Source organism: Arachis hypogaea, chromosome 6, assembly GCF_003086295.3.
Source record: "Arachis hypogaea cultivar Tifrunner chromosome 6, arahy.Tifrunner.gnm2.J5K5, whole genome shotgun sequence".
NCBI classification, from domain to species: domain Eukaryota; kingdom Viridiplantae; phylum Streptophyta; class Magnoliopsida; order Fabales; family Fabaceae; genus Arachis; species Arachis hypogaea.
The window spans coordinates 15,741,285-15,752,517 of NC_092041.1; the positions used below are offsets into that span (position 1 = coordinate 15,741,285).

General features: G+C 33.7%; 1 protein-coding gene across 1 annotated transcript; it reads left to right on the plus strand.

Moving 5' to 3' along the window:
- The first annotated feature begins 1,195 nt into the window (after nucleotides 1-1,195).
- Nucleotides 1,196-7,458, plus strand: LOC112696202 (mitochondrial Rho GTPase 2). The gene is made up of 14 exons (XM_025748831.3): nucleotides 1,196-1,557; nucleotides 1,930-2,062; nucleotides 2,171-2,320; nucleotides 2,833-3,009; nucleotides 3,131-3,382; nucleotides 4,119-4,187; nucleotides 4,335-4,390; nucleotides 4,861-4,942; nucleotides 5,019-5,230; nucleotides 5,359-5,428; nucleotides 5,612-5,724; nucleotides 6,440-6,590; nucleotides 6,705-6,891; nucleotides 7,011-7,458. Exons 1-14 carry the CDS (start codon nucleotides 1,349-1,351, stop codon nucleotides 7,082-7,084), a joined length of 1,935 nt encoding a protein of 644 aa, XP_025604616.1. The 5' UTR covers nucleotides 1,196-1,348; the 3' UTR covers nucleotides 7,085-7,458.
- Nucleotides 7,459-11,233: the final 3,775 nt, after the last annotated feature.

The following is an 11,233-nucleotide window of genomic DNA, read 5'->3' on the forward strand; positions in this document are numbered from 1 at the left end:
AAAAGAAATATTAAACCTATTTTTTATAAATATAATATTAATTTTTTTATTTAATAAATATTTTTATCAATGTTTATAAAATTCATAGATAGTACCAATTTAAAATTATAATCATCACGTATATTTAATGACTGGTATAGCTAGTACTTAAAAAAAAAACCCGAAAAAGTGCGCACAGATTATTTGTGCCCCTTTGCTTATTAGACCTTCACATAATCACATTGTACGCTTAATTTAAATGATATTAGCCGTATATGCTTATTCTTAAATTTATTTTTTAAACTATATATCAACTTACGTTATACATAACAGATTTTGGTTGGATGGAAAAGAAAATGCACGAAATACAATAATAAATCTCTTTATAAAACTTCAAAATAAATATAAAAGTGTTTTTAACTAAAAAAATATTATTTTTATATTAAAATCAATCACTAATATTATTAATATATTTGTGTATAAATATATATAATTTAATTTATTTTTAAAATATTAATATTTTAATATATATTTTATATTTATAGTTAATTTTAATGACTAATTTTAATATACAGTATAGTCGTTTTAACCATTGTAATTTTATAATAGAAACACTGACATTTTATTATTTGAATCTTTTATGTCATATAAAAAATTTTGTTTATAAATAGTAATTTTTAAAATCATAACATCTTAACAACATAAGTTTACTACTTTTTATAGTAGGCTTATTTTTACATAATTGCTTCATAAATATCAATGATAAACTATTAAAATAATAAATTTTTTTCATTGTAAAATAATTAAAAGTTTTTCTTATAACTACTATTCTCTTATTATAATCTTTTCGTATCTTTTATTATAAATTTAAATATAATTTGAATAAAGTATTATTATATTATTTATAATAATAAATACCAATATGTGACCATTTTTTATTTTCATATATATCTTTTTATTATATGTAACTAATATTTTATCTTTATATATTATGAATGTTATTTTTACTATAGAAAATTGTTAATAAAATAAATAAAATAAAATGTGAGATCCTCTAAGTTGGAATCATATATAGATCTTTCATATTGCAAAAACGTATTTTTATCTTTATTTTATGTTATTGAAATGATAAGTTTTATAATTAAATAACAAATAATACTGTTTTATGAATTTTATACATATTATCTTTATTTATATTTAAAATATAAAAAAACGTATATGAAAATAGGGCAACATGATTTTTTTCAGAAAAAGATAAAACAAATAACGAAATGATAGTTTATTTATGATTATGAACGCCTTTTGAATCCTTAATTATTGATTTTTACTGTTTCCCCCATTTTTTTCTTCCGCAACTTCGCATCATCAAATGTTGAATCACTCAAGCTCCGGCGGCCGCACCAATGGAGTCCGAGTCGTCGTCGCCGGCGACCGAGGAACCGGAAAATCCAGCCTCATCGCCGCCGTAGCCTCCGAGTCCTTCTCGGAGACCGTGCCGCCGGTGCTCCCTCTCACTGTCTTGCCGGCCGATTTCTACCCCGACAACGTCCCCATCACCGTCGTCGACACGTCTTCAAGGTATTCTCTCTCTCTTTCTCTCATCACTCGCAACTTTAGATGCAAGTTATGGTAATTTCAAAATTCAATAATCGTAAGGAATAGTAGATTCCTTTTATGCTAAAAAAAGATTGTGAATCAATGATTTTAGACTTATGTTTAGCTGAATCAGTTATGATTCAATACAAATTCTACTACCATATATGCGTAGTTGCATTCTCTTAGCTGAACTCTGTTTACATGTGCTGAATAATTGTTGTACGATTGTGTTGTTATTGTTGTTATCATACTTGATGCTGATTGCTGTGGTGTGTTTACTCTTTAAATCAGAGTCATACGGCATTGAATGAATGAATAAATGAATGGAGATCGGTGGTGTTGTATTTTGTGCAGCTTAGAGAAACAGGGGAAGCGCAATGAAGAATTGAAGCAGGCTGATGTGGTGGTTTTAACGTATGCTTGCAATGAGCCTTCGACCTTTTCGCGGTTGAGTTCTTACTGGTTGCCGGAACTGGAGAGGCTGGAGGTGGATGGTTTTCTGTATTTGAGTGGTTTGTTTTGCTTGAGGGAATGTAATGTGTGGATGCTAAACGATTAGTGTTTTTACTGTTTGTATTTTTGGTTCATGATTCAGGTGAAGGTGCCTGTAGTTGTGGTTGGTTGCAAGCTAGATCTGCATGATGAAAGCCAGCAAGTGAGCTTAGAGCGCCTCATGAATCAGCTTCTACAACAGTTCAAGGAAATTGTAACCTGCATTGAATGCTCAGCAGTTACACTATACCAGGTATATTGTATTGCCACACTGTTGTTAGTAGGTCATGCTATGGTGTTATTATTTGGCCTTGTATATAGCTCATAAATAATGTCTTTGAAAACATGATGAAAATATAGCAGTATATTATTGGGCTTGTTTGAAAACATCAGTGGATCCTACCTCAGCTCTATTCAGAGCAGTAGTATCAATATGGCTTGTTGAATGTGAAGATGATACTTAATGATCAAAGATAAGAAGTACAAAGATAAAAAAAAAAAAACAGTTAACTGGATTCCCATTTTCCCCTTAAAATTAAGTCCAGTGAAAGGGTATAAATCCATGTATCTCATTTTTTTTTTCTTTTTACTTTTCGTTTTTTTCTAAATCAAAGAAAAAAAAAGAAGAAGAAATCCGTGTGTCTCTGCAAGCCACCAATTATTTGCTATATATATAACATCTTGATGATATTTTGATTGGGATTTCCCATGTCCTTGAATTTGTAAACTAAGTATCAACTATCTAATATTAACTCTACTCTTTAGGTCCCTGAAGTTTTTTATTTTGCCCAAAAAGCGGTACTACATCCAATAGATCCATTATTTGATCAAGAAAGTCAAGCTTTAACAGATCGATGTGTTAGGGCATTGAGAAGAATATTTGTTCTTTGTGATCGTGACATGGATGATGCCCTCAGTGACACAGAACTAAATGAGTTCCAGGTTTTCTATAAACTTGGATCGTCCTTTTCTTTTTTGAATTTCCTTTTCTTTTCGTATACTTTGAATATTTAGTTCCTTAGTGTATAGCCTGGTTATTCACAAATTGCAAATGTATCAACAGGTTAAATGTTTTGATGCCCCATTGCAGCCATCTGAAATAAATGGGGTCAAAACTGTTGTACAACAGAACGTACCTGAAGGAGTCAACTCAAATGGTCTTACTTTTCCAGGATTTCTTTATGTCCATAGTATGTTCCTTAGGAAAGGGCGCCCAGAGACATTATGGGCTGTTCTAAGAAACTATGGATATGATAATGATTTAAAACTCAGGAATGATTCCCTTCCAGTTCCGTCTAAGAATGCTTCTGATCAGGTCATACTTTATATTTTCATTCTGTTATTTCCACCACTGTCTTTCTGTTTGGTTTAAATGCAAGAGGTTTAGTGGGAGAAGCATTTATTTATTATTAGGATTAGCAATAACAGAAAGATATGTGATTGATAAATTAATAACACTAAACTGCTAACTACAGATACTTTGAAGTTGTAATGTTAGCTATTTACCTTAGGTTGTCTCATGGTTGCTGATTGCCTAAAATAAAGAGTATCTGAGGTTTTGTAAATATCACAGTCAGCTGCTTGGGCTTCTATATTTGGTGATTTGCATAATTCAAGTATATATTTTATGTGTAGAATAACTCTTATGTTAAGCATGGTTATTTCCCCAGATCTTTCCTTATCTGTTGCCTTTCCTTTTGTTGAAATATGACAAATGGATTGCAATTATTTTATCGTCATAGGTGGTATATTCAGCTTCTATTCTTTGCTGTTCATCATTCATCTGAAGGGAGGATACAAATATTTATGTGTTATTGCATTTTTCAATGTACATTTGCTTTGTCAAACAATGTCTTTCAAGGAATACTTTTTTATATAAAGGTTATATACTTTCAATGAAGCATGATAGATGTATGCACTTTTACCAATTAGTACAATTTTCATTGATTTTTGTCATCAAATTATTAAACGTAGTTGAAAAGTTATTTGGTGCTTTCTATTTAACTTACGAATGATACAAAGCGTTTGCTTTAAAGTATTTTCATTGACAGAGTGTGGAGCTAACAAATGAAGCTGTAGAATTTCTGAATGGTATCTTCCGATTATTGGACACAGATAAAGTATGTACCAATGTTTTTAATTATCAATTCCATGATTACAGATATATGCTTTAACATCCTCTCTGCATGATCTCTTTTTAGGCGATAATCCATATCTAATATACTGTTTTTTCTTGATTTGCTTCGTGGAACCTCGATACCCTCTAGGATCGAGCCTTACGGCCTGCTGAAGTTGATAAGCTATTTTGTACTGCTCCATCAAGGTGAGCTTTCAACCTCCCCTCTCCCTAAATAGCCTATATATGGAAAAAGAGAAAGATATTGTCTTTCCTTCTGTCCCTCTGAATTTGCATCATACTTATTGTGTATCATGCTTTATCTTTTTGTCTAGTGATGTCATGCTCTATGTAAACATGCTACATTTTTCGGATAATTTTTGTTTTTATATTTTTAGATGGAGAATTTGTCTCTTTATTTTGACAAATTTATATGTTTGGCAAAAGTCAGGCATTTAAACTTTAAAGTATTTTTTCAATTTTTCTTTTGATTATTTATTTTATGTTGCTTATTATTTATCTATTAGCCAAAAGTGATATGTCATTTGCAAATCTTTCACTTTGTTTACTTCTTTTGCAATTGCGATATATATCTTTAAACACTCTTTCATGTTCTCTTAGTTCTCTTCTTCTTGATGTAGTATGTCTTAGGTTTGGTATTTGATTTTGAATTGCAGTCCTTGGAATGATGCTCCATATAAGGATGCTGCTGAGAAAAATGACATGGGTTACATAACACTCAACGGATTTTTGTCCCAGGTTTGTGTAAGTTATGCTGTCTTTCATTTTTTGAAATGAGGCATTTTTTGATATATCTCTTAAATTTATTCTGCAGTGGGCCCTCATGACATTGCTCGATCCACCATGTAGTGTGGCTAATTTGATTTACATTGGATATAGTGGCAATCCAGCTGCAGCACTACGTGTTACTCGCAGAAGATCAGTCGATCGCAAGAAGCAAGCAACAGAAAGGAATGTATTCCAATGCTATGTTTTTGGTTCTAAGAATTCTGGGAAATCTGCTCTCTTGGATTCATTTTTGGGAAGGTATGCTCCTAATCCAATTACCTAAATCATTGTCTACCATTTTTAGATCTATCAATGAGATTTTATCGACTCAAACTCTTCATGTTAGTTATTTTTCAAAGTAACAATTAACTCCTCCATTTTCACAGGCCATTTTCAAATAATTATACTCCGACAACAGCTGAACAGTTTGCAGCAAATACCATTGAATTAATACGGGTGAGTGTCATGTTGGAGAACAAGATTGATACACAAATGATTGTGAAAACTGATCATCTCCACTCAAGCTCTATACCTCACTTGTAAATATGGGAGTTAATAAATTTATCGAGGAAGTCAACTAGGACTGATATGCATTCTCCACTGTCCATACTCATTATCATGGTGTTTACCTCTATATAGGGAACCAAGAAAGTTCTTGTGCTGCGGGAGATTCCGGAAGGGGAAGTGCCGAAAGTTTTGTTAAATCAGGATTATTTGGCAGCATGTGATGTAGCTATCTTCGTGTATGACAGGTATGGTACAAATCTTTTGTTGTTATGCATTGCTATATTTAAGCTGTGGAAGTAGTGTTTTGCACTAGTGATTTCCTCTGACCCGCTCTTCAATGAGTAGTATGCAAAGGTGTATAAAGTGATGTTCATATTTTTATGTATAATATAAAATAAACTGACATAAGATTGGAACTACTTAATATCCCATAAATGCCTACCTTGCACGTTGTACACTCACATGTTGCTAACTTTAGCTTTGTCATGGTATCTTGTGTACTATTGTTTCCCAACTATCATGTGTTCATAGACATGTAAAGCCAGGAAGCACACTATTGATTCATGCCAAGGCCAAAATCAACAATATAATGCTACATTCAAGGATGCACAAAGAACTCTGCATCATTATATTCTTTGATATAAGCCTATTCTTATACCCTTTGCTGGATTGAGTGCTTACCTAGGTCAAGAGTTCCGTTATTCAGGGCATAAACCCCTATTACTTTAGCTCATTTGGCCATTATCAAGTGTTGTCTGATTTGATTCCGAACTTATCTAGAGCTTGCCAAGGCAGAGGTGCCGAACCATGGGTCATGGCTAACAGACTTGCATTGGTCATAGAATGTGGAATAGTTTTCCTTAGCTGAACTAATCTATCACTGTTAGTTGCATATTTTCATTTCCTTTTGGCATTTGGTTCCTGTTTCATACGTTTTTCTCTTTCCTTTATGCTTTCTAGCTCAAATGAACATTCATGGAAGAAATCTAGAGATATGCTTGAGCAGGTTGCAAGACAAGGAGAACTCACTGGCTATAGAGTTCCATGCCTCCTCATTGCTGCCAAGGATGATTTAACCCCATATCCAAGGGCAGTACAAGATTCAGTTAAGGTATTATTACATTTTTAATTAAGTGACCAGTTCAGTGGTACCATATCATTGAATAAATGAATATATATAATTTATGCATAGTTCCATATCTAACCTGAGTAAGGATGATCACAGGCAACTCAGGAACTAGGAATAGAGGCACCTATTCACTTGAGTATGAAATTAGGTGATTCAAGCAATGTGTTCCATAGGATTGTTAGTGTTGCAGAACACCCTCATTTAAGCATTCCAGAAACAGAGATTGGGAGGAAAAGAAAGCAATATCATCGGCTTCTTCAAAACACACTCATTTTTGCATCAGGTTTGTTTCTACTTCTAGCGACCACTCCCCACAATTTGAGCCTAACCTTGAAATCCACTATCTATTTTCAAGTTGTCAAAGTGTTGATTTCTAAATAGCCCTCTTTGTTGAATTTACAGTTGGAACTGCTATGGCTGTTGTTGGTGTGGCGGCATTGCGTGCATATGCAGTGAAAAAGAAATCTTCCGGTTAGTCGTCAAGTAAATTTATGCTGCTTCTGGTGCCGATTTAAATGTTAAAAGTACCTCCTCAGTATTGTGTATACTAACCATGATGAACTACCTTAAGTTAGAGTATTTGTGTGTATAGTAATAAATAGTTTCATTATTTTTTATTGCTAGTGGATATTTTAAGGGTAAATTACGTTACATTTATGTTCTTAAAATTTGATTTAACTTACATATATCTGTCATTTGTTTATGTAAATTACATTTGCTTCCTTTCGTATGTATTTTCGCCTGTATGGGGGTAGTATGATTTTGTAAAACATACAAGGTAGCTTGGTGAATTCAAAGTATGAGAGTGTTCTTTAAAAATTAGAAAGGGTGCATTAAAGTTTGATGGAAATTAGTACTCTATAATGTGATATTTTTTTAACCATTTGATTCCTATATAAAAATTCTTGTATGAATACAAATGTACTTCATTAGACAAGGTCTCTCTATAATTATCAACAAGTATTTCTTTTCAAAGCAAATTAATCTTACAAGTCAGAAGTAGTTTAGGGTTTGCATGTTATAGAAGTAAAAGACTTAAATGTTAGTACTCATTCTTTCTCATGAATTATGTGCTCCCCTGTCTTTGAAACCTTTAGAATTTGCCATCTCGCACAGATTATGAATGGACACCGGTGAATTTTTGTGTGTAATTTTTGAAAGATTTACCATTTTTTGCAATCATCCTGTATTTTGATGGCATGTTAAAAAAGTTGACCATGCTAGTAAAATATGAGAAAATTAGCTGCACTATTATTAAAACTTCTGATTTTGAAAAAATACATCAAATATATAATCATCAATTGGCATAGAAGCTTTTGAATGGAAATAAGAAATTACCACTAAATCAAAAGTCAAGGCACTACTTTTTCTACACAAGTTTTTCAAGAAACACATAATATATTTCCATATGGGATTCCATTGGAGCTAGCAACCAAAGCAGCACAAATATATTATTATTTCCAAATGATCAATGGGAAGAAATTTTGCGAACAATGAGAACTGGACAAAGCGGGTGATGTGAAAAGACAGCATTTTGAGATCTAATAAGTCAGCAAGAGTTAAACTACAAGATCTCATGGCTCCTGCTGCCTTCAAGAGTCATCTGCTGAGATAAATATGTGTTTTTAAGTCTTCTTTTCAAGGCATTTTTATTTATTTTTCATATTATTTTTTAATTTTTGAATGTCCATAGTGCTTTTGGCTTGTATTTGTATATCATTGACTAGTTTTTTATTATCCCTAAACACATGAGAAAGAAAGAAGAGAAACATAAATAAGACTCTTACAAAATGTATAGAAAATTGTTAATAAAAAATGTTGTGTAAACTAAATTAGTCACCCAATTAAGAGTTAAGCTTTAAAGTGGTTTTTAAAATTGCACTCGAGTTTCAAATTAGTTTTTGAAGTTAATAGTTACCCAGTTTCATCCTCGAACTTGGACTCCGAGACTTATACTAGTCTCGAAGGCATTTTCCGTCCATCAAAACACTGAAATGTGTCGTTTTGTATTTGTAAAAAAAGAAAAAAAAAGGAAAACCAGAGCCTCCCCTTTCCCTTTCCCCTTCCTTTTTGTGGTCGCTTCTTGCCGGCCTCTGTCTCTTACACTCTTGTCTCTTCTCTGTCTCCTTTTGCCTCTGATCCCAAAATTAGTTCCTCTATTATCTCATTTTGTTTTTCTTCGTACACAACCAACCATCAATTTTCACAGACACGAAAATGGATCCTCTCCATTTTTTTAACACTTGAGAGAACAAAGTGTGATCTCTCACTGACGAAAGAAAAATGTCGGTAAAGATTTTCACAAAAATATTACGTTGTAAGTATAGTTCTAAACCGACAATTAAACCTCAATCAATATTTAAATTGTTTGTCAGTTAAGCAAATCCAATAAAATTAGCCGAAGTATTAAACCTCGGGTCGTCTCTCAAAGAATTGTAGGGAAGTGTTTACTATTGGTTATGATAAAGTATATTTTTGGGTTTTGTGATAAGAAACAAGTAATGTAAATAACAAGGAAATAAAATAACAACTAAGAAAAGTCCTAACAAGGATTGAGAATTGAAATTTCTATCCTCATTATCATCATCAATTGTGATGGTAATTGCTTTCTACTTTCACTTAGTTAACCTCTAACAATGAAAGAAAGTCAAGTGAACAAAATCAACTTAAGTTCACAAGTCCTAATCAAAGACTAGATTTAGTGAAGTCTAAGCTAACTAGTAATACTCAATCACCAATCAACAAAAGAATTTTGATAACTCAAGAGTCTCTAATTGATCAATCCAAGTTAAGAACATAAAAATCTAATTTAAAATCCAACCAAGCATTTTATCAAACACTTAGAAGGCATAACATAAAAACATAAAAAACTAACGAGACATAGCAAAATCTAAAACTAATCAAAGCAAAGAAATAACAATAACAAAACAATTGAACAATAAGAAACGTGAAACATAAATTGCATTAATGAAAATTGAGAGTAACACATGAACTCATAAACTAAATTAGCAAAATAAAGAAAACAATGAGAGAAGTAAATAACTAAAGTGCTAGAACAAATAAAAGTAGAAGAAACCTAAATTAAAATAAGGTAGAAATATGAAATTGGGAAGGAACAAGACTAAAAACCCTAAAACCTAGAGAGAGGAGCTCTATAAAAACATACATCTAAACCTAAAATTGTGTGTATGAAGTTGAATGATTCTCCCTTCCAGCTCCACTCTACAGCCTCTAATTAGTATTTTTGGACCTGTAACTGGGTCCAAAGAAGCCCAGAAATTGCCCCCAGCGTTTTCTGTAAATTGCAGCACGTGACGCTTGTTACACGTACGCGTCAGCCACGTGTACGCGTCGCTGAACGAAATCCTGATCATGCGTGCGCGTCATCCACGCGTACGTGTCGCTTGTCTGCTGCACCAATCACGCGTGCGCGTCGTCCACACGTGCGCGTCGGCTCCAGCTTCTCAAATCCTCAATTTCTTGTGTTCCTTCCAATTTTACATGCTTCCTTTCCATCCTCTAAGTCATTCCTTCCCTATAAACCCTGAAATCACTTATTACGGCATTGAATGGTAATAAGAGAAAATTAAAATTAGCAAATTTAAGGCCAAAGAAGCATGTTTTCAATCATAGCACAAAATTAGGAAGAAAAATGTAAAACATGCAAATTATATGCATAAGTGTGAAGAAATGCTAGGTTTGGTTGAAACTAAAAGGCAGATAGTGACAAGGTTTGACGTTGCAAGAATATGGGGACAAGGTAGTACAGGGTGGGAATATGTAGGGTCTGATGGGGTGTCTGGTGGTTTATTGCTAATGTGGGATGAGGAGATGTTCAAACTGAATAACTGTTATAAGGGAGAGAGGTGGTTGTGTGTTGAAGGAGTGATATTAAAAAATAGTTTCAACTGTGCGTTTGTCTTGGTCTATGGTGCACATGATAGAGTTGAGAAGATTCAGATATGGGAGGAGCTGAGCTATATAGCGGGGTTATGTCAGGTTCCGTGCTGTTTTATGGGAGACTTCAATGAAATAGTACACATAGAGGAACGAAAAGGCACTACCGGGTTGACTCGGTCTGCGGAAGATTTTAAGTCTTGGATTCAGGACATGAACTTAGTGGATTTACCGCTCACCGATCGGAAGTTTACATGGTTTCGCGGGCATTCTTGCAGTCGCATAGATAGAGTTCTGGTCAGCTTAGAGTGGCTAGAAGAGTTCCCAGAGGCACATTTGCGAGGGGGACCAAGGGGTTTGTCAGATCACTGCCCGCTAATAGTGGAGGGTAGGAAGCTGAGAGGAGGTCCCAGGCCGTTCCGGAGTCTTGATTCATGGTTCACGCATGAGGGATTTCTCAGGATGGTAAAGGAGGAGTGGAGAGCACTGGGAGAGTTGCAGTTCACAGATAAATTGAAGGGGCTGACAGAACCACTGAGAAGATGGCATAAGGCAAATTTTGGTGACATGGACAAGAAGATTACAAAGTTTGAGGAAGAGATCAAGAGGATTGATGATATGGTCAGCAATGGAGTATATGATGGAACATTGGAGGCTAGAAGAAAGGCGTTGGTTAAGTGTTGTGAGCGATGGTATGTGAGGAAAGAAGTACACTGGAAGCAGATGTC